Source organism: Plectropomus leopardus, chromosome 3, assembly GCF_008729295.1.
Source record: "Plectropomus leopardus isolate mb chromosome 3, YSFRI_Pleo_2.0, whole genome shotgun sequence".
NCBI lineage: Eukaryota > Metazoa > Chordata > Actinopteri > Perciformes > Serranidae > Plectropomus > Plectropomus leopardus.
In genome coordinates, this window is record NC_056465.1 from 34,215,793 (window position 1) to 34,237,418 (window position 21,626).

The 21,626-nt window shown below is 37.0% G+C and overlaps 2 protein-coding genes across 3 annotated transcripts in view; one reads left to right on the forward strand and one right to left on the reverse strand.

Moving 5' to 3' along the window:
* Window positions 1-1,315: 1,315 nt before the first annotated feature.
* Window positions 1,316-7,417, reverse strand: zgc:172121 (uncharacterized protein LOC337599 homolog). Its single transcript, XM_042483654.1, is given in 11 exon segments — window positions 1,316-2,038; window positions 2,121-2,200; window positions 2,918-3,020; window positions 3,023-3,122; window positions 3,722-3,760; window positions 3,762-3,844; window positions 3,847-3,883; window positions 4,659-4,762; window positions 4,853-5,025; window positions 5,862-5,929; window positions 7,149-7,417. Coding segments are annotated over 11 exon segments (981 nt in total). The 5' UTR covers window positions 7,254-7,417; the 3' UTR covers window positions 1,316-1,949.
* A 484-nt stretch (window positions 7,418-7,901) lies between these two features.
* The window catches only part of nme7 (NME/NM23 family member 7), a 31,372-nt gene continuing 17,647 nt past the window's right edge, over window positions 7,902-21,626 (forward strand). For both annotated transcript variants that reach the window (XM_042483677.1, XM_042483675.1), the window contains exons 1-8: window positions 7,902-7,996; window positions 11,504-11,605; window positions 12,416-12,582; window positions 12,868-12,978; window positions 14,280-14,330; window positions 14,519-14,726; window positions 14,845-14,950; window positions 21,253-21,317. In XM_042483677.1, coding sequence (XP_042339611.1) covers window positions 7,994-7,996; window positions 11,504-11,605; window positions 12,416-12,582; window positions 12,868-12,978; window positions 14,280-14,330; window positions 14,519-14,726; window positions 14,845-14,950; window positions 21,253-21,317 — 813 coding nt within the window. In that variant the 5' untranslated portion in view covers window positions 7,902-7,993. The remainder of the gene's footprint in view (window positions 7,997-11,503; window positions 11,606-12,415; window positions 12,583-12,867; window positions 12,979-14,279; window positions 14,331-14,518; window positions 14,727-14,844; window positions 14,951-21,252; window positions 21,318-21,626) is intronic.

Genomic DNA, 21,626 nt, shown 5'->3' on the forward strand with positions numbered 1-21,626 from the left:
CACAATAACACAAACAAACTAACTGATGGAGGCAGCGGTTAATAACTGCGCGAACACATTTTCATCAGACGTTAGAGAAAAGTCTGCTGTGGTTAATGTCGTCTTTGAATACACAGAAACTTGTTCAAAGATCAGTTCATTTCTGGCTTTGGATTTTATAGGATTTGTTGACAATAAAAAAATACAGATTGACACCAGACTTACACTTTAATACTGGTGAATTAGTGTTTCTCTCTAACTATAAGATTTAATTTAACAGTCATTTTTGGGGCCATACTGCAGTGCTTTTAATCAAATAATTTGTTAAAGTTCAGGTTTGAGAGGATCCGCCTGCTGCTCCTCTTTGTCGTCGTGACTTTTGACACGTTAGGCAGGTTTCCGTTACAGATTTGCGCAAAACTCAAGAAATATTTTTGAAATGTCAATAAAACACAATTACAGGTTGACTGCGTTTCCACTGAGTGATGTTCTGCGACTTCTCCTCCGGCGATGGATGTTGAAAACATCAGCAGGTTTGTTTCTATTGCAGCCATCGCACAAGCCGCCATTATTCACAATCGAAGGCGACGTAGCAGTTTTATGCGAGCAATAATGTAAAGGCATGGGACTTCTGGGAGCTGATAGTCCACGATTTCACAGATGAATTGTTCATCCAAAACTTCCGGATGATTCACTCAACTTTCTCAGAGTTATGTGATGCAATAACAGCTCTCGTAGCTCCTGCTGCATCATGAGGGAGCCGGTTCCTACCTACAAGCACACAGCCATGTGACCGAGAAAAGCCAAAACAGTGTTTTCAGTGCAGTTTTCTTAAATACAGCTTTGTCAAATCGCCTGAAATCCCACCTCATGCAAATGTAAAAAGTTTTTTGCAGTTTTTTTTTCCAGAATTGACGTCTTTCCATTAGACGTATTTTATATTCACAATTTGAGGGTTAATGGAAACCTGCCTATTGTCTTTTCTCACTTTTCTGTCTGTAGCAGTGTCTACGAGCAATACACCAACATGTACTTTAATCAGAAACAACGGCAGCTACCACACAAGTGAGCTACATCGAATTACCACCGAGCAGTGTGTGTCAGTCAGCAGACGTCTGACTGTTTTTATGTTTTCCATATTGCATATTAAGGTAGAAAAGGCGCACAGATTGTCGCCGTCTGAGCTGCTAATTGCAAACAAGTATGATTTGTGAAAGATAAAGTCTCAAAAGTCACGATGACCTACGGCTTACACACAAAAAAAAGACACTTTTCGCAACAGCACATCAAACTACGGCCTCAAAAATGAACTTTGTAAACTTCACGGCTGCTGCATTGTCAGGTGTTTTTTGTTATTTTGTCCGCCTCGGTGTCGTGCTAAAAAAGGGATTTTAGATGTTCACACTCTTGAATTATTTTATATGTCACCCTGCTACTAATCTCAATCACTTTTCTGTAAATTTCTGTTGAAATCAGCTCATGTTAAACTCAGTGATCCTGTGAGAGTGCACATTGTATCGCTGTGAATTCTGTTCAGAGACGACACACCTCCATATCTCACTGTACAGGTAAGTGGGCTTGTGTTGCGCCTGTGGTTTAGTTCAGTGGAAATGCCGTCCAGTTCAAGTGTCGTGAAAGCAGCTGACATTTCGTTGTGCTTCGTGAAACCTTCCAGTAAGACTAGATGATCCCAGTTTTTAAAAGGCCGGCGCTGTACAGACGTGATCGTGGAATCCCTAAAAAATAATCCGAATATGTGAAACCACAGAAAGTGAAGCCTGCATGGATTAGTTTCATGTTTATTTCTGTACAGTCACAGTTTGTCCTCACAGTTGAGTTTGCACCTGCGCGGTGCCGACACTGACCCGACACTGATGTCATTGTGTGAATTGATGTAGTGATTTATTTATTTATTTATATTTCAATAAATTAAGGTTTTTTATAAACTCTTTGAACAGACATCTTTCTTCTCAGCGATCACCGGCCGGAGACGTGCAGCTTCCTCTTAACTCTCGTCGTAACTCTGCGATGTGAGCGGGACCGATGCGGCAGCAGCCTCCTGATGGGTAAACATCCGACTCATCAGAGAAAATACAAAAATCTGGACAAAATGTTAAAGAAAAGAGAGCAGCTCACGTTACCTATCAAAGCAGCACCTTGTTTCACCCACGTGTGACTGAGTTCAGGTAATGATGCAGGTGTTTTCACAGATGGAAGCCACCTTTGTACGGACAAAAACAACATTTAACAATCAGCGACGGTGGAAAAAAATAACCAGATCCTTTACTTAAGCAAAGGTAGCAATACTTTTAAATACTCCATTACAAGTAAAAGTCCATAATGTACTCAAATATTGTACTTTAGTACAATTTTAAGGACCTTGTACTTGAGTATTTCCAATTTTATGTACTTTTTACTTCCTCTCCACTGTACTTAAGTGGCAAATATTGTAGTTTCTACTCCACTGCATTTATTTTAAAACTTAAGTTACTTTGCAAATTATTTAATAAAACTATTGATACAGAAAAAAAATAAAATAGGTTCTAATATATTATTATCATTATTAAAAGTAAAAAATTATAAAGAATATATATATCTTTATTTGTTTTTTACGGTTATTTTTTTGTTTGTTTTTGGCTTTTATCTAGCTTATTTTCATGTAATTTTTTTGTAATTTTTTATTATTATTTTGCTAAATTTTTGGTCTTTGAAAGAAATGAAACCTATTTACTCAGGTTTCAAAGGGTCTACTCTTTTTTCAGTTTTGTTGTTAAATTCTTAAATTTAATCTCAACTGTCATTAAAAAAGTCTTTCTAAAAAGAATGAAATATATTTTGCCTGTAGGAACCCTGCACATATGTTGTTTGTTGTATCTGATGCAGACAGTGGTAGCTGAAGCTGTGACTTCGCTCTTAAATCTCCCGGCTGTAGACTCACCCCTGTTCAGTGTCCCAGTCCTCTCCGCTGTTGGGATAAACCACCCAGTTCAGGTCTGGACTCCGCAGGGACCCGGCAGACTCCAGCAGCGGCTCCACCAGCGCGGTGAGCAGCAGTTCACGCCGACGGCAACCAGCTGCGAGCATCTGTTCGCCATCTGCACGGCATCAGAGAAGCAGCTGCCGTCTGATATACACCTCGCATCCTGATGGCGATGGTGCACAAAAACGTGAGTCATTTTGAAACATTTAACTCTTAATCAGTCACATGAAGAAAAAACTTTGCAAAAAATTGTGCAACATTATAGACCGTACAATATGTTACCAAAATGCATCAATTTATTAAAAAAATATTTCCTAGTAATTATAAAAAGTGCAAAAGTCAATGCACTATGATAAAAAAAATCTGAAAATAGTAATAAATAATAATTAATAAATAAAAATGAAAAAAAAAATCTTTATAGAATTTTTTTGGGGAAAAAAGTCAATGTTATATAATAGAAATTTCAAATAAATTAAACAAATAAACAAAATAAATATTTAAAAAAAATAAATGTATAAACATAAACATATAATAATGAATCTAATAACAAAATCTGTTTAAAATGTATAGTAGATAAAAAAAAACAGTCATGTAATATAATGAAATAGAATTCCATTATTAAAATACTAAAATGCATTGTATAAAAACATCTGTATATAATTACATTTTTAGTGAAGCAATTTGATTGCAAAAAAGTGTCTACGGTGCGGTTTCGGTTAACAAGAATCAGCAGGAGTTATAATGTGCATCAGCGGTGGTTACCTGACAGGAGAAGGAGAGCCAGGCTTTGGAGTTTGGGAAACTCTCTGAGCAGCTCGAGCAGAGCCTCGGCCTCTTTGATACTCGGGATCGTCTCTAAAGCGATGAGATCAGCTCCGCTGCTGCCAAACTCTCCACCTGAGGCCGATGCCAAACCTTAAACTCCTTGGAAGAGAAATAAAGACGACTGAGATCACTCAAGTGCTTAAGTACAAATTTAAGGTACTTGCATTTTACCTGAGTATTTACTTCTCATACCACTTTTTAATTTTACTCCACTATGTTTCAGAGGGAAAATTTTTGGAATATATAATAAATATTTTTCTTTTTACTTAAATACATTTATCTGACAGCTTTTGTTATTTTACAAATTATGACTTTTGCATAGATGAGTTTGTAAAATATGAAGTTTTGTTAAAAATTAAATTACCAAACAGTTTATACAAGTACAGATGAAATGATGAGTTGATTAACCAATTAGACAATTAACAAAAAATTAATTGTCAACTATTTTGATAAACATTTAGGTCTTATTTGTAATTTTTAAATAATTTATCTTTTTTTTTTTTTTTTTTTTAGATTTTTCTGCATTGAGTAGTTTTACTTTTATTACATTTTTACATTTATGACTTTTACTTGAGTAACATTTTCAATGCAGGACTTTTACTTGTTACAGAGTATTTTCACAGTATTGTATTAGTAAGAAGAAATAAGTAAAGTAAGCAAGAATTAAGTAAAAAGTTACAAGAAAATTACCTTAAAATAAGCAAATATATATATATATATATATTTACTATTTCATTTTTCACACTTCCTGAATATAATTAAAACTATATAACATAAAAAAACATATGAGCTTAGATGTTGCTGCATCACATGAATGAGCCAACAGTCTCTATCAGGTTTTTGTGTGTTTTTATTTGTCCCCTCAGCCACTCACTTCAGTACTCATGTCCTCTGCGTAAGCTCCAGTGTACTCGGAGCCGTTGTGCAGAAAGGCCCCGTACGGTCCAACAGAGCCCGCCACCAGGGGACGTCTCTGCCCTGAGAGACAGACACAGATTACTGCTCATACGGCACTGCAGAGACGCAGTGTTTCACAGCTTTAAATTATCAGGCTGCGCAGTTTTGAACCTGCTGGACGAGTCTCAGAGACAAATGTCTGCACCGTCTCTTTGGCGAGGTGAACTCCGGACATCAGCAGCTCTCTGGCGCGTTCACAGCTGACGTCCAGGTGATCAATGAATCCTCGGACACTCGCCTGGTACGTAGCTGTTGTGATGACATCAGCACCGCTGACGAGAAACCTGATGAAATATCACATTATCAGCTGTAGACACATTTTAGGAACTTATTTACCAAGATCCAATTTTCTGTAGAGCTGAAACTAACAATTATTATCATTATTGATTATACTGCTGATTATTTTCTCTCTTTAGCCTTCGGTCTATAGATAATCAATGAAATTACCATCACAATATATAATAGAGTGCATGTTAATGACCATAAATGTCCAGTTTCATCTCATCAACAGTCCAAAACTCTTAAAATATTAAAATGTCAGAAGAAGAAAGCAGCTCATTCTCATTTAAGAAGCTGGAAATGGAGAATTTTTGTTTGCAGCTCTAATATTTTGCCAGCAGTCGACGAAGTACACACCACCTTTACTTTAAGTAAAAGTACTAATACCACACCATGAAGATATTCTGTTACCTTTGTTACACCAGGAATAATCCCACTGAGAGTCAGAATCTCTTTTTCAAGTCAAACATTGAAAATATTCCTTATGTGAGTATAATGAGAAAAGTGTACTAAAGGTTAAAAGTAAAATACTCAATGTGGGAAAAAAATCTGATAAAATAAGTAAAAATCTAAACTAAACTAATCATTCCAACTAATCATTCCAGCTGTACTTGTATAAAATGTTTGTTAATTTAATTTTGAACAGAACATCATATTTGTCAGTAAATGTAGTGGAGTAAAAAGTACATATATTTCTCTCTGTGATGTAGTGAAGTAAAAAGTATAAAGGGGAATGAAAAGTAAATATTCTGGTAAATTACAAGTACCTTGAATCTGTATTTACGTGCAGTACTTGAGTAAATGTACTTAGTTACACTCCACCTCTGTATTTTGGATGCACCTGTAATGAGCGTCTCTGATGGCCTGAGGGTTTGTGTGCAGAAGCCTGGCGCTCCACAGAGGATCTCCCTGAAAACACAGACAAAGAGACACTTCAGTTCCTCCCATTTAAATCAATAAATAAACAAATAGATAGATAGATAGTAAAAGCCCCCAAGAGAATTTTTTAATATGTAAACAACCTTTCAATTAAATTAATTTTCTTATTTTGCATATTATATTATATATATTATATTATTTATATTTATTATATTATATTATATTATATTTATATTATCTAGTGGGTGCTTTTAATTTTATTCTTTGCCTACGTTTTTTTCTGATAATTGGTTACACACTTTGACTTGAGTTAGATTTTAAATACAGAATCTTCCCTTTTAACCAAGTACTTTAAAATTATGGTATATTATGGTGTTGCTCCTAGTTTACTTTACATAAGTTAATACTTTTATCAGTTGCTAACCACTGTTCATGGATGTTTACTCTGTATTTTATACCTCATATTTTGGCCTCTGAATTTGGCCCTTTGAATTTGAATATATATTATTTGAATTTTTAAAACTTTTTTTTTTTTATTATGAATTTGTGAAGAATGAAAAAAAAGAAAGAAACTCAATCATAATTTCAGTGCATACATTTTCAGTCCTAGAAATTGAATCTTTTTTTATTTTACTTTCATATATTGTCATAGTTTGTTACCATGGAAACACTACATTTCAGCCTGTAGGTTGCCTGACTTTCTCAAAATAACTTAACTGTCTTATTTTGCTTCCCAAAAATGCGACATTGCAAGAATAATCATAGTAAATAAGTCTAAGTCACAGTGTTTTTCAAAAATACAAAATAATTAAAATAAAGAGCTTTTACTTAAAGACTTCACTCATTCTTTATACTAGACGATAATACTGAAGTTACAGATAGATAAATTCCTTCAGTCCAACTTGAATGTTTTTATTTGATTTTATTTCTAACATGTAAAAAAGAAAATAGAGAAATGCTTTAAAAACAAGCAGACAGACCAAAAACAGCGCAATATTTACAGACAACGAAAATATAAAGCAAAAGAAATGTTCAAACACATGATGACTTCATTTACATACTTGGAAATGAGTGAGAAGAAGCACAAATTTGTTTAATCCCATCTTCATAAATTACTGACTTTTAATTAACCAGCTTCCTTGTTCATTTAAACCTCTGATTAATATAAAGTGCGTCATTCTACGTTAGATGTAGATTTATTTTTAGTTTATTTATTTAGTTGTTGATTTAGTTGTTTTAGATGTTTTACCTGTAAACTGGCTCCTTGCGCCTCCAGTTCAGTCGCCAGTCCCCCGTCCAGGATCACTGGTCCAGTATCAGCCATGAAAAGTCTCAGAGGAGCAGAGGAGCACATAAAGACACTAATAATAAATAAACCCTGACGACTTTTGTTCACTCTGAACACAAACAGTCGACGGGAAAGAGCTATAAACACAAACTACTTTCAAAAATAAAATAAAAATAAAGCGCAATCCCTACAAAATAAAGAAATACGCATGAAATGTGTCACGCTGTTGATCAGACTGTTTTGGTTCCGGGTAAAACTCAAAGTTCAAGTGTTGCGTTTGAGGGCGCTCGGAAATATTAATGTTTAGGTGATTCAACCACCTGACCACCACGAGGTGGCGCGTGAAACTGCACTGCGATAAGATGCAGCCAAAAGATATATTATTCAGCTGATGATCATTCTCGGTAAATTCCTTATCCACAAATCAAAATGACCAGACTCCAAATCCTGCTTTAATAGGTTTATTGTTGAATCAAGCACTTTAAAACCTTAACAGAAAATAAAACAGCAAAAAAAAGCTATAAAAATTATATTTTCACAGAATAGTAAAAACAGAAATCATGTATAATAATAGTAATAATAAAGCAATTTTATGACAAATTTACACCTCTGTGTTATAAATAAGTTAAAAAATAAAATAAATAAAAAACCTTCCGTTCTCCTATTGAAGCGGTTGTTGAACGCACCGTGAGCGCACTTCCGCTTGTCACTACAGTAACTATAGAAACAAGGCTGCCCCGCGAAGGCTAATGTTTGCTAGCTGGAAACAGTTTCGGGACACGTAGACTTCATTAATTTGACAGAAAATGGTGAGTTAAAATGTCCGTGTTTGATAACAACAATGAGAAATTTCCATTCGTTGGTCTGAAATTCAGCACCGTTAAACTAAAACGCATTAACGAGCCAAACGGATCATTGTTTGCTAATGTTAGCATAGCAACCGCAGGCTAAGTTAGCATAACAGTCGGTCGCTAACCAGCGATGTTAGCCTGAATAAAGTTATTTAATTGATGTCGGAGAGTCAGTTTTAATTAATTGATACACAACTTAAATCAAACTTAAAATAACATTAGGCGGGGATAACTAATTAGCCATTGTTTTGCGGGAGAGCATTGTCTGGCTAACGTTAGCTTAGCGTTTGTACTTTTTAAAGTAATGTGACAGTGAAAACTGCTGTTATTAGCTCACTGATTAAATAAGCTTAATGTCAGTACAACAGTCTTGAGTTAGGTGTTTTGTGTTGTATGTTATTGTTAATTAAGTGGTCAATATGAGGCACATTTTGGGTGAATACATGGCAGGTACAAATAGGGTCATCTCCATGTTACCAGAGTCCTGTTTTGTTATTATAAACTCAGATTTCAAGATATTAGTAAGAGCTGTCTTTGCAGTTCAAAATAAAAAACAACAAAGAGATCGACGTATGAAATTCAGATAATATCTCCATCGTGGCTGAACGGATTTTTGTCAGTCCGTTCAGCCACTATAGAGATATTAACGTATAATTCAAGAAAATAATCTGAATACATAGGTTTTAAAGAGGCGTAGGTGGGCAATGTAGTGCAGTTGGTAGTTTATTTATTTGTACATACATGTGATAAAAATCTAAAAATCTTTAATATTGTGCAGGAGAGGTTAGACATCAAAAATGGCTTACAAAGACATTTCCCCTTTTAAATAACCATAAACAATCATTAAAAAAAGAAAAATATCAAAATATCAAAACAAAGGCTGCATTATTGATCAAAATGTTAAGCCTCAATACATACAAAATTGATAGAAATAAATATTTAGTTTTTTTTGTTTTTGTAGAGCACAAGGTGAAGGTGGTTTATGTTCTTTATCTACTCAGTCAGGGTCACAGGGGCTGCAGACTTTTTAAAGCAATTGGCAGAAGACAAAGAAACACCTTGGACATGTCCATCACAGAGACACACACACACACACACACACACACACACACACACACACACACACACACACACACACACACCAGGGTAGGTACAGAGTCTTCTGTGGGAGGAAACCTGACCACCTGCACAGAAAGTGCTGAGAGTCAAACACAGACCCTCAGCCCTCGGCGACAATGCTAACAAATGAGCTGCCACTTCAGTTAACTTTCACTAAATGTAATCCAAACTGACAAGTTAACCAGGGGCAATCATTTATCAGTGTCCATTGCTTTTATTCCGTTTCGGTTGACAAGATGAATAGAGTTAGATCTGTCTTCAGTCAAGTGTTGATATGAGTCAGTCTTGATTGTTAGCACAGTCACTAAAAACAAACATCATTGTTTTTAAGTGAGCTGCTCTGCTAAAAAGACATTTCTTGAAACCTTGAACCTTTAGTTTGTAAAAACTCTAACTTGCTGAATGAGGGAAACTTAATTTCCACAGTTTGCAATGTGACTAAACTCAGCTCTTAACAGAACCTCACTGGTGTTTTTAGATGCTTTTAATTATCTTTCAGTGACTTGAAACATTCTTAAATTGGTAATCCAACGCAGTGAATATCAATTCTTCATTTGTTGTCAAAGTGGAGCTGGATATGTTGAGAAAATAAACATATCTAGGGATTTACGGTATTGGATTTTCTGTCAATATGCGATATGCCAGTATATTACAACTCATTTGTCCAATAACCGATACCAGTATTGGTATATCCACATTTTCCCGATCTGATTTTAGTGATCATCAAGTCTTAACGTCATATTATTCATACTCTTGTCATGATGACCACCAGCAGATGGAGACATACAACACAATGCTTTTCAATGTACTATGTACTATTCATTGATTGAGTTAAATAACTTAGGGTTAATGTTTAATACATGTTCACTGTGTCAATTTAAAAAAAAAAGTGTATTAATATTTGCGTGTGTGTGTGTGTAATCAGTTTGTGATATCGGCAAAAATCAGCATGTTGGCTGATTCCAATACTTCATTTATTGTTGTTGTTGTTTATCCAAAACAAATAGAAAATTATTTTTTTACTAAATATTTTTTTAGGTTTGACTTTTGGTGTTTTCTCAAAATATTTACACAATGAGATTTTTTATCAGTAATCATCTGTAATGTGGATACCGACTAAGTGGGTAAAGGCAAATAATGGAGCAGCTACAACAGTCAAGTAAATTCAGAAAATTACATCATTTTACTGTAATGGAGCTTTTAATACCAGGAAAAGACAACATTTATGCCAGATTACAATATCAAAAATCGCATTGCATTACTTTGCAACAACAGCATAACTTTGGCACTGTATTGCATTGCCTAACTCAAGCATGTTTCAAGTCCCTGCAAGTTTATCATAATCAAAACAATGATAGAAGATGGGATGACACAATATAAAAATCTCAACCACAAAGTATGCACGCACTGAAACAACGATAACAGTGACGTTCAGCACCTGTGAGTCTGTGTTCTGCAACTGTTGTGACTGTCAGTAAAATTCAAATAATTCAACAGTCACTTGCAGAGGAGGAAAGGATATTCTTCATGCGTATCCAGATCAATGAGTGAATGTCCAAACAATGTTGTATCTTTGGGTGATGTCCCCGTTTATTGCAGAATGATAATATAGTTGATTATCTTCTGATGTGATGTGGAATTTAACAAACTCCAACACAAAACTTTGTTTAAATGTTGAAACGGGTGTGCTAAAATGTTCAACATAATTTACAGCAAGTTCTAGGCAATGTTTTTTTTTTTATGTTTAATTAAGTGAAAATGTAGATAAAAAATGAATAAATGAAAGTACCTCCCTGAGGTTTTACAAAGTAGTTTCTCCCATTCGGACTTTTTTTTTGCAGTTTTTCATTAATGAATTTTATCTGTGATCATTAAAATAAAACGCTGATATAGATAAGGCCAAAATGCTAAATATCGGCGTTAATTATCGGCCAGGTCGATAATCTGACAAACCCTACTGTAAACCCGCACTACTATTTAGTGGTCAAATATTATAGTCCTTACACACCAAACTAAACCATGTAACAGTATAAAATAAACGTACATGCTAAATAGCTCCTAAAGCAACACATGGAGCTGCTGACACAGACAGAGATGCCACTTGACCTTTAATGAGTGTTCAGTGTTTATTTTTTCTCATTTCTGGTTGTTGTATCTGTGATAAAGACCTTCACAAATACTTTTGACAAAAAAAACCCAACCTAAAGTAGTTTCAGTGTCGTAGCCTCGTGGTTTGAAGTGACATTATGATGTGACCTTTCTAAAGCTCAGTGTGTTTGAAGCTCGGTGTGGGATATTTTGTGCCTCCTTATTACTCTGATTTGTTCTGTTCCTTGACATTTTCAGGAGGATCGCTTTGCCTTCCTCGCTGAGTGGTATGACCCGACCGCAGCTCTCCTGCGCCGCTACCAACTGTTCTACTACCCCAAAGATAGCTCAGTGGAAATGGTACGCACTTACGACTGCAGTAACTATTCCTTAAATTTGCTCGGACATGGATAGTAGGATTTTCTGATTTTTTTTCTGATGCTGCATTGTAGAATTTCAAAATAATTGGTGAGATCTTTTTTTTGGGGTGGTTAAATAATTTAATAAAATCCTTTTTTCAATCTCATCATGATGGGAATCCAAGCAGTGGAATCTCACATGACAAACACAAAATTGGCCAGAAAACCGGTGACAAACGCCAGATATTTCCCACTTCTGTTGGCAAACCAAATAGATACTGTGATAATATAATATGTTCATTGTTTTGCATGTGTTCCACTCTAAAAAGGGTTGTTTATTTTTTAATTTTGTTGTAGATAATCTACATTTTTCACTGGACCAAAAGGTCATGTTTTATGATATAATAAACATTTGGCAAAGTAAAATAGTCTGTCTTTAGTTTTGTTTTTTAAAACAATTGGTCTGCGTGGCATTAAAAAGTCTTAAAAAGCCTTAAATCTACCCTGCCTTAAGCTGCAGGAACCCTGTTTGAATTCATCAGACTTTTTAAATCTCCAAATTTGGATTTTTAAGGCGCCTATTAGGACGAGGTGTTTAATCTGTTTATGTATTTCCATGGTAAATGATGTCAGTGACATTCATGTTGATAGAATTTTGTTGATGTTTTTCACTGCTGACATCTGAAAAAAATGTTTGCAACACAGTTTATATACTTTCGGGAATATTTCTTTCAAATAACTGTAAACGGCTTAGTTTATGAACTATTTATTTTTAATAAACAAATGTGTTTTGTACATTCTTCTTTTGTAGTTTGATGTAAAAAATCAGCGGATATTTTTGAGGAGGACCAAATATGGCGACCTCCATCAGGAGGACCTTTTCGTTGGGAATCGAGTGAATGTGTTCTCACGGCAGCTCAATCTGATCGAATACGGAGATCAGTACACGGCAAACAAACTCGGCAGCAAAAAAGAAAGGTATGATTATGTGATAATTCTGCATGATCGTCTCCAGTTACGCGTCTCACAGCTTTTCCATTTCCAATGTGTGGACGTGCAGTTTTCCCCTTGATATCAAAAATATGGTTGATATAGTATCTATGATGCAGATTTCATTATCGTGACACCACCCTTCTCATTATGAAGCATTATTGTAGGAAGGAAAGTGTTTCTGTTGTAGTGTCTGGAGTTGATGACTTGCCTCTTATTGGCTTATAGTGTTTGGCTGATTTAATTTTCATTTTTTCCTCTCCATTTTTCCAGAACGCTCGCTGTGATAAAGCCAGATGTTGTCACCAAGATGGGAGATGTCCTTGAACTGATATACGCCTCCAACCTGATCGTGACCAAAGCCAAAATGACGACTCTTACATGGTAAGGTCAGAGCCTCGCCAGTGAGAGTGTCTGATAATACAGCAAATCACACTGTGGTAATAATGTATCAGACAAACTCCTCTCAGAGAGGCAGACACGGCGCTTTGGTGCCAGTTTGCTCACACAAACAGATGGATGGCTCTGCTTTCCCACACACATTAGGAACATATGGCGTTCTGAGGGGCAGACGAGGTCGGCATTTAATTACGGTTTTATCAGGTGCTCACTCGTGGTGCAAAATTATTATCAAAACCCATCTCAGTCTCAGATACAGCAGTGCCCATAATGTGCACTTTTTATTTTTTTTTTACATTTGATGCTCGGGTATACATTTCTGATAATGAGAAAGTTTTACTCACTTTTTCAATGCAGGTGGGTTTTTTTTTAAGTAAAATAACAATTAATCTTTCATTTTGGCAATAATCGATCAAAGACAGTGCTAACGATTTGCAGCCCTAATATGTGAGCCTAAATTCAGGGCTGCTGGCAGCTTTTTAGAAATACAAAGGCCATGATTCCCCATCAGTGACACGCTGTTGGAGTATTCTCTAGATTTATTTGAACACCTTGAAATATTCAGATTTTATTTATCCAGGTCAACAAGAGGTACATCTCTAAAATATTTTAGTTTTTTAGGCGGACTTTTCTATGTTTTATTCAGTTGTCCATTAAAATTTATTGTGTGCATATTTCATTAAAATTGAGCTTCTTTCAAGGACGCCCCCCTGCACAGCTAAAAAAGTAAAAACAGTCTCTCCTTCACAGTATGAACTGTTGAGTCAAGTCTCCTCCGCACTGCCATAAATAAAAAATAATGATACTGCGTCTGAATCAAAAACACAACATACCTTTATACCTCCACTGAGCACTTTCCAACTATTTTATTTTATGTAGTTTTTAGGGACTGCATTTGTTCTTTGTTTTCATTGGTATTGTCTGTTTTTCACAGAAGTGTTATTGGTAAGGTGTTTACAGTGTTTGTTTTTAGTCCTCTCGTGATGTTATTTATTCTGTTTTTTGCACCTGAGACCTCTGAGAAAAGCTCTCTCATTCTGCTCTGCACAAACAAAGTATGGTGTGATGACAATAAAGCTGAATTGAACTGAAGACGCTAAAATCTTGCAGACCAAAAATGATTAATTCCACTCAGTTCCCCTTATTCTGGGAGGTAGTGACAGAAATATTACTGACCTTTGCAAATGTCTTCGTCAGTAGCGTGGTGCATAGAGTTCACACAGAATACCTCAGATAATGTGGCCACTCATTAACGTAACTGGTTTATGGTTTTTCTTACATCACAGGAGGCAGGCGGCGGACTTTTATGCGGAACATCAGTCAAAGCCTTTCTTCAAGTGAGTGCCTGTAAATGATTTGCCAGTTTTAAGCAGGTGTGAGCCAACAGAAGACACGTCTATCATTAACAGAACCTGTGGCAATCATCCCAATGACACTTTAGTGACATTTGAGCACATTTAACACAGCTGACCTTCTGCGGGTAGAAATCCCACTCATGTGAACGGGTTATTGCTCCATTTCGCAGCAACCTGGTGCAGTTTGTGTCCTCGGGCCCCGTGGTTGCCATGGAGCTGATGGGTGATGAGGCCATGTCTATCTGGAGGAGGCTCCTGGGACCTGCAGACCCTGCTGCGGCGCGGAGGGAGGCGCCGCAGAGCGTCCGTGCCCAGTTTGGAACAGATGGCATCAAAAATGTTGGTCATGGCTCTGACTCACTTGCTGCAGCAGCGAGAGTAAGATTGTGAACCCAGCCTGTTATTCACACTCCCGTGTGCACTTGAACCCCGTGCTCCTCACTCAGAAACGATTATGCACTCTAAAGTGTTTTTATTGTTTTGGGGTTTTTTTTAGGAGCTTGAATTTTTTTTCCCATCCACGATTGGCCACGGTCCCTCAAACACAGCCCTCTATACAGACTGCACCTGCTGCATCATCAAACCTCACGCCATATCAGAAGGTAGGAGACACACACTCTCGGTATATGATCAGTTATGTGACTGTCTCTGTCCTTTTCTGCCCGACTGATGAAACATTTCCTAAATTACACAGTAAGGCCTGACAGCAAAAATGATCAAGGTAATGTCCGTACACCTAATGATGTTTCCCTTTTTATAGATTAAATTATTAGTTGATTAATCAATTAGCCCCATGATAGCCAAGTATTTTGATAAACATGTAAGTATCTTTTAATTCAAATTTTTATTTTTTGAGATTTTTGAAGGTTTTTTTTTTTTTTTTTTTTAGATTTTTTAAAAAATATTTTATTTTATATAATCAGTTATGTGTCTGTCTTGGTCCTTTTCTGTCTTTTGTTACATCCCTTGATTATGCAGCTATTAAGGTCAGCAAAAATGATCAAGGTCATGTCCATATATCCAATGTTACTGCCCTTTTTTGTGTTGGCGTGTAACTAAGTACATTTGCTCAAGTACTGTATTTAAGTATAAATCTGAGTTACTTTTCTTGAGTGTTTCCTTTTTGTGCCTTTACTTATATTTCACTACATTTCAGAGGGAAATATTTTATTTTTTTTACCTCACTACATTTAACTGACCACTGACCATTCTTATAGAAGAATCTATAAAATATGTTTTAATAACGTTAATAGTTTATGCAAGTAAGAATGAAATGATAGGGTGGGTATTAGTTGTTTTTTTGCATTAATACTTTAACTTTTAATTCTTTAAGTACATTTTCCTAATTGTGTTTACTTACCTTAACTTTTCACAATAAAAGTACTTTTACTTAGGAACAGAGTACTTCTTCCATCACCGGTTTACAACATTGAAGCAGATGAAAAAGCGTGGCTTTACTGATCATTTTAGGTGTTTTTTTCACAGCGCCCAAGCTAAATGAACAGAAAAAAACCCATTATTCTGAGACACGTTTTGCTGTCATTTCTGGATGCGCTGCATCTGACCTTCAGAGAATTCAAAGTTTGTTACTTTTTGAAAGGGTGTACCTACAGTGTCATGCTATTATAATCTCATTATATCAGTGGCATAAAATAGTCTTAAAATTAGTAGTAGTAGTAGTTATTATGACAGGCCTCTATGTAGTTATAAGTCTGCTGACTCATATAGTATTTTCTCCCCTCCTCCTATGGCTTCTGTTAATGTGTTTGTGTCACACAAAGGCACGTCGTGGTTACCAAATTTGGCTTTGGATTTTTCCAAATCCCTGCACTGATCCCTGTTCACGGAGCATGCCACCGGAGCTCTGACCTGTGAAATGTGAAATTCTCCGGACAGAGCTGAAGTATGCACACACAGAGTTGTTGACTGAGGGGGAGACCTGCACAAGTTGTTCTGTACATATAAGCCCAAATGCTGCTCATTAGAGTAAACAAGTTCCCCGTGGTCTCATATAAATTAATTTAATCTTTCCTTCTGATTCGATCTCAGTGGTTATTTGTTTGTTATCTGATTTGGACCAGGTTTATATCTAGTTTCCATGGGTGTATTTGTGCTCCCTGTGCTGTGTTAATTTTCTATTTTTAGCCATGGTAACGGCACGGCTTAAGGAATGGCGTTAAATAACTTTGGTGATACTCTGACATTTCTTCTAGCGCCACCCAAGTACCCTCAAATTACCAAATACCTTCAAATATAACAACATTCCCACCAGCCTCGGCTGTACTTTGTGTTCTGCACTAATCTCAGCATGCTAAACTGGATGGTGATAATGGTGAACATAATACTTGCATGCTGATGTTGGCATTTGGCTCAGAGCACAGTCTCACGTTATTGTTGTAGGCTCTTGTTTGAAAACACTCCATGACATCAGGGGACCCTCAAAACAAAAATGAGCTGAGACAAAGACGCGAACACTGTGAGCTGAGATGACTTTTAGATTGGAACATGCACATCCTCTCTTGCCGTTTTCATTAGAAAGAAAGCAACATAATAAAAAGTACTATGCAGAAATTATACATATATATATATAATAATAGTAAGGCTTCCCCTTGAAAGTTGGAGACTTAAATCATCAGTCGGCTGAGATTGGTTCAAGTCGAGTCGTTGTCTTTTCTGGGCAGTGTAGGCCTAAATTAGGAGACATTGTGGTCCCTAGGTTTTGTTCCAGAGTGAGTGCTCTTCACCTACATGCTGCTCTTTGCAGCTGCGGACATGCAGGCAGCGGCACAGAGGGAGAGAGAAACTACAGTCGAAGGTAACGATGTGGTGACTTTGATAGCTCACAGCAAATTAACAGGATACAGTCTCTGTCTATTGTTGATATCTAGTGTCGGCAAAAATTGTTGTTGCGCATTTGCCATCTGCCGTTAGTGCCGTTAGCTTGTTTACCAAATTAATGCCGCAGTCACACTTAATGTCCTGCGGAGACTTTAAAGCTTAAAACTTTAAAACAAAATAAATTGTTGAATATTCGTATTGAACAGCTAAATCCGATTTAACTGGCATGATTCTGAGTCGGGTACAGTCCAACAAAATAGTAATTCTTCGAAACGCCCTGAAATCCTAGAAATGTCCTAAAATTGTCAAAATGTCCTAAAAACATGCAAATGTCTTAAAATCCTTGAAACATCCTAAAATCCTAAAAACATCCTAAAATCTTAAAAATCCTAGGATGGTCTTAAAATCTTAAATATGTCCCTAAAATCCAAGAAATGTCCTTTATTCCTAGAACTGTCCTGAAATGATAAAAATGTCCTTAAATCCAAAAAATGTCCTAAAATCCTAGAAACATGCTAAGATCCTAGAAATGTCCCATTTTGCTTCAGATGGCTTTATAGCATACTACATCCCTCTGTCCTTAGGCCCTCACACTAAGGTTTTGTTATTCCCAGTGTATTGACCTTTCTCATGGCAGCATATTTTGACCCATTGAAATAACATTCATGAAGACGGTATAATATGCACTGTGTGTGCCAGGACCCTGGTGCTTTGAATGCTGCTCGCTGGCATGACATCCTGCCACACCCAAATGGAACGAAGCCATCATTAATGTTATTGCTGCAGTTCCACCTGTGCTTGTCCTGCTACGACAAGTTGGATTGTGTGCCGTGAGAAAGGTCTGTAAGAGAGGTCTCATTAAAACAGTATGGGCATGCTTTGATTTGCTGCGGGGCATAATTGAGAAACTGCTGAACTCTCAATCTGCAAAATTAAATTCCTCCAAAACAGAGTATTCGGTTGCATGGTTGTTTCAATTAATACGCGCGTAATTGCTGATGGTTATCAGCAGTTACAATTATGGTGTAATTTAGGCTGTTTGGATTAATCCAGTATGACAAAATCTCGCTCATGTCTCCTCTACTTTTGTCTCACTTGGTTTTGTTAATTAAAAATAAGGGCTGTCACCTGCTGCATGATATTAGTCCAAAACAAACGGCCACAGCTGTTCTTACTGTTCACTTGTAGACTTTTTAATCACACATGTTCTGTCCTCGAAGTACATTTTATTTAAGTATTTCTACTACTGGCCTGTATCTGAGTAGGAGTGTATGCGACCTTTCAGAGTCAGCCCACAGATTTCTCTGAGCTCACTGTGGTCTGGCTGCTTGATAGGCATTGGCTTGCAACAGACATAATTTGAAGCAGGCTTTGCTGTCTACAGTATAACTTGTTGTTTTGCTCAATAAGACACAATCATGACACCATACATAGTCTTAACATACTTACTGGAGTGCCATTCGTCTTGTTAAAATAGTAAAGAGAAGATGGCTTATTTAAAAATGTTGTTAAAGTCTTCCCTCTCAACCACAGATTGTACAAAAGAATTGGACGTAGCCGCAGTGACGTCGCATGGTGGTTTGTGGAGTAGCATTTTGATTCCTGGAGTTTGGTGTTTTGGCCATCACCATATTTTTTTGTAGCAAGAAGTGATCACTTTTTGGACGAGAAAGTGGTGCTGCAATGGATTAACATCGCTGAGATTTAAGCGACTTATCAGTCACAAGGTAGCAACGCCCTTAAATACACCCTGCTTTATCATCTACTGTAAATGGGACCATAAATTGCAAAATGAACATGTTGTGTGGAAGAAGACTTGAAACTAGTGATTGACCATAAACTCATTACTGAGGTAATAAATCAAGTGAGAAGAAGAGTCATTTTCTAATTGATTTCTGTACAATCAGACTTCATTTTGCAACCAGTGGAGTCGCCCCCTGCTGGCCAGTAGAAAGAAATCAGGTTCAAGGCACTTAAGCACATCCGAAGGCTATGCCCACTTCTTCAATACCATCTATGTTCCCAACAAAATCAATTTCTGAGTACATTGAGGTGAGAAGCAGTTTGACAGTTGGTCAGAAGTTGCAGGCATTTTGAATAGCAGCCACTATTTGTTGACTGGACTTGACATTCGATAACCACACTCCATTTACTTTTAGTTGTTTTTTGTTAAAAAATTGTTTTATATTTTATATTTGTTAAAATATCTGAGGTACGGGTGTTTCCGTCTTGCAAGGGTGACATCATCAAGAGCCGGAGTCTGTGCAGTAGCAGTATCCGTGGTGAAATTCTCGACAAAACACCCATTTGACCAATTGCAAAACACTTGAACAAACATCAGGGTGATGAGAACTACCTTCAGTGGGAAAAAATTATTTGGCGTGAACTTTGAGTACAGAGATGCTGTAGTGAGGTGATGTAGTGCACAGCTTTGGCCACCAGAGGTCAGTCTCTACTTTAGAAACAGACAGCTGAGCTGAGAAAGATGGTGAGTGGTGGGGATAATGTTTCAGGACTAGATATTTAAAAAAGTTTGTGAGTATTTTTTACTCCCAACTGCTAGTACAGATGACGAAGTTGAGCCAGCCAACACAGACGAAACTGTGTGCAGTCACACATTATCTCCTTTCTGCCCACTGTTGTGATGGTATTCTGGTATTGAAATAAGTGTCATGTGGTCCTTTTTTTAAGGATGCTTATTTCCTATATATTATTTCTACTTGATGATAATTTAATGCAAATACTCAGATGTGGTTATGACTTAAACATTCATCCCTAATTTAAATCCAGCAAGACTTGTCTAAGTCAGCTAATTGTATATTTAACACCACAAAGTTGTAGACTTGATGATGTCATACATGTACACATACATACATTTTTTTTCATGTCATATGTAGTATAACCTGGTAAAATGTCAGCAATGAATGAAAAAATAGAGCCTAGTTTGGTGTTGCACTCTGTAAAAGGTCCTAAATTAATTTATTGTTACAACACAATGTTTACCTCAGATGTGAGGTGATACATTTGGTCTGAGCCAAAATACGGTAGCCCATTCGGAGGGGTTTGCCCAGCTGAGCCCGAACCGAGACGGTCAGTCAGTTCAAAGACAAACACGTCCCCTGAAGATCACTTAGGAGGCTAAATTACGTTACAGCTACGTGTGCCGGACGCAGCCAATCACAGTGCTGATAAGGGAAGTTGTGGCTGCACATGCACTCAGACATGACTGGAATAGAGAAGCTTCTGTTGCCAGGCACCCAGAATAGGATCTCCTAGCAACAGCACCAGCTGCTTTTGGGAGCTGCGCTAAGCGTGTGCCTATCTGAGGCGGGCTGCTGGCCGCTGCCTGGGGAGGGCACAGAGGACTCCGAAGGTGGTTACTCACCTGATACACACATGAAGCAGTCTGTGACGGAGCAGTTACCAAAGCAAGAGAGAAATTCATCTGCGCTGAAACTGAAAGTCACGATCACACACAGCAGTGTTTAAACGGAAAATGTAGTCACTTTGTGTCCTGCCTGACGAGTACCCGGGCTGCTTTTTTATCAGGATGTCTGACTGAGATTATGGACTGGCGCCCTCTTTCAATTATGTGTGTCTGCAGCAGTCTGACCTTCACTGTCACTGCTGCACCTTTGTCACTGTGATTGTACCATTTTTACATTAATGTTCAGCCTCGGCGACGACGTACGGCTCTGTATCTCGCTTTCTGAAGTGTTAACTGTCTGTACAAAAATAATGTCCCCTTTCCTCTAATAGATAGGACATCTGTAAGACAATCACACTGTACTTTGTCCAAAGAGGACAGTACAATCTGAGGTCATGGCAACATAAGATAACATTTATGTTTGAACAGGAGCAGTATGACAGCTTCACAGCTCATTCAGTAATAATAATCTGAGTTATCTAACTTAAATTAACTGCGAAGGCTGCCAAAAAAATGATTTGCTTAGGATCACATTGAAGAGTTTATTGTGGCTATAAACACCTCACTTGTCACTCTGTGTAAACTTGTAGAAAAGCTCATAAAAGCTCATAAATATGAACAGCTTTGATGTGTTCGCAGGTCTGACCGGGAAGATCTTGAACTCCATATCTGCAGCTGGATTTGAAATCTCAGCCCTTCAGATGGTAAAAATGATTCTCCTGTCTTTGTGTTACACTCTTGTCGAGTCTGTCCTACATTTGCTGCATATCCTTTCACTGTCTTAATATGAAAACTCTTAAGAGGTGTTGTAAATCATTAATCTAAAAATAAATCTTTTGTTGTTATTAAATAGCCTGGTAAAACCACCCTGATCAAGTAAACTCAATATTCTGTTTCATTCTCTGTATAATCTCATTCCTGATGCACAAAAATCCCGCTAACATCTGCCTTTTTAATTTAATGAGAACGCGTACGATCAGCATTCACACTTGGGTCAAATGATTCTGCAGTGG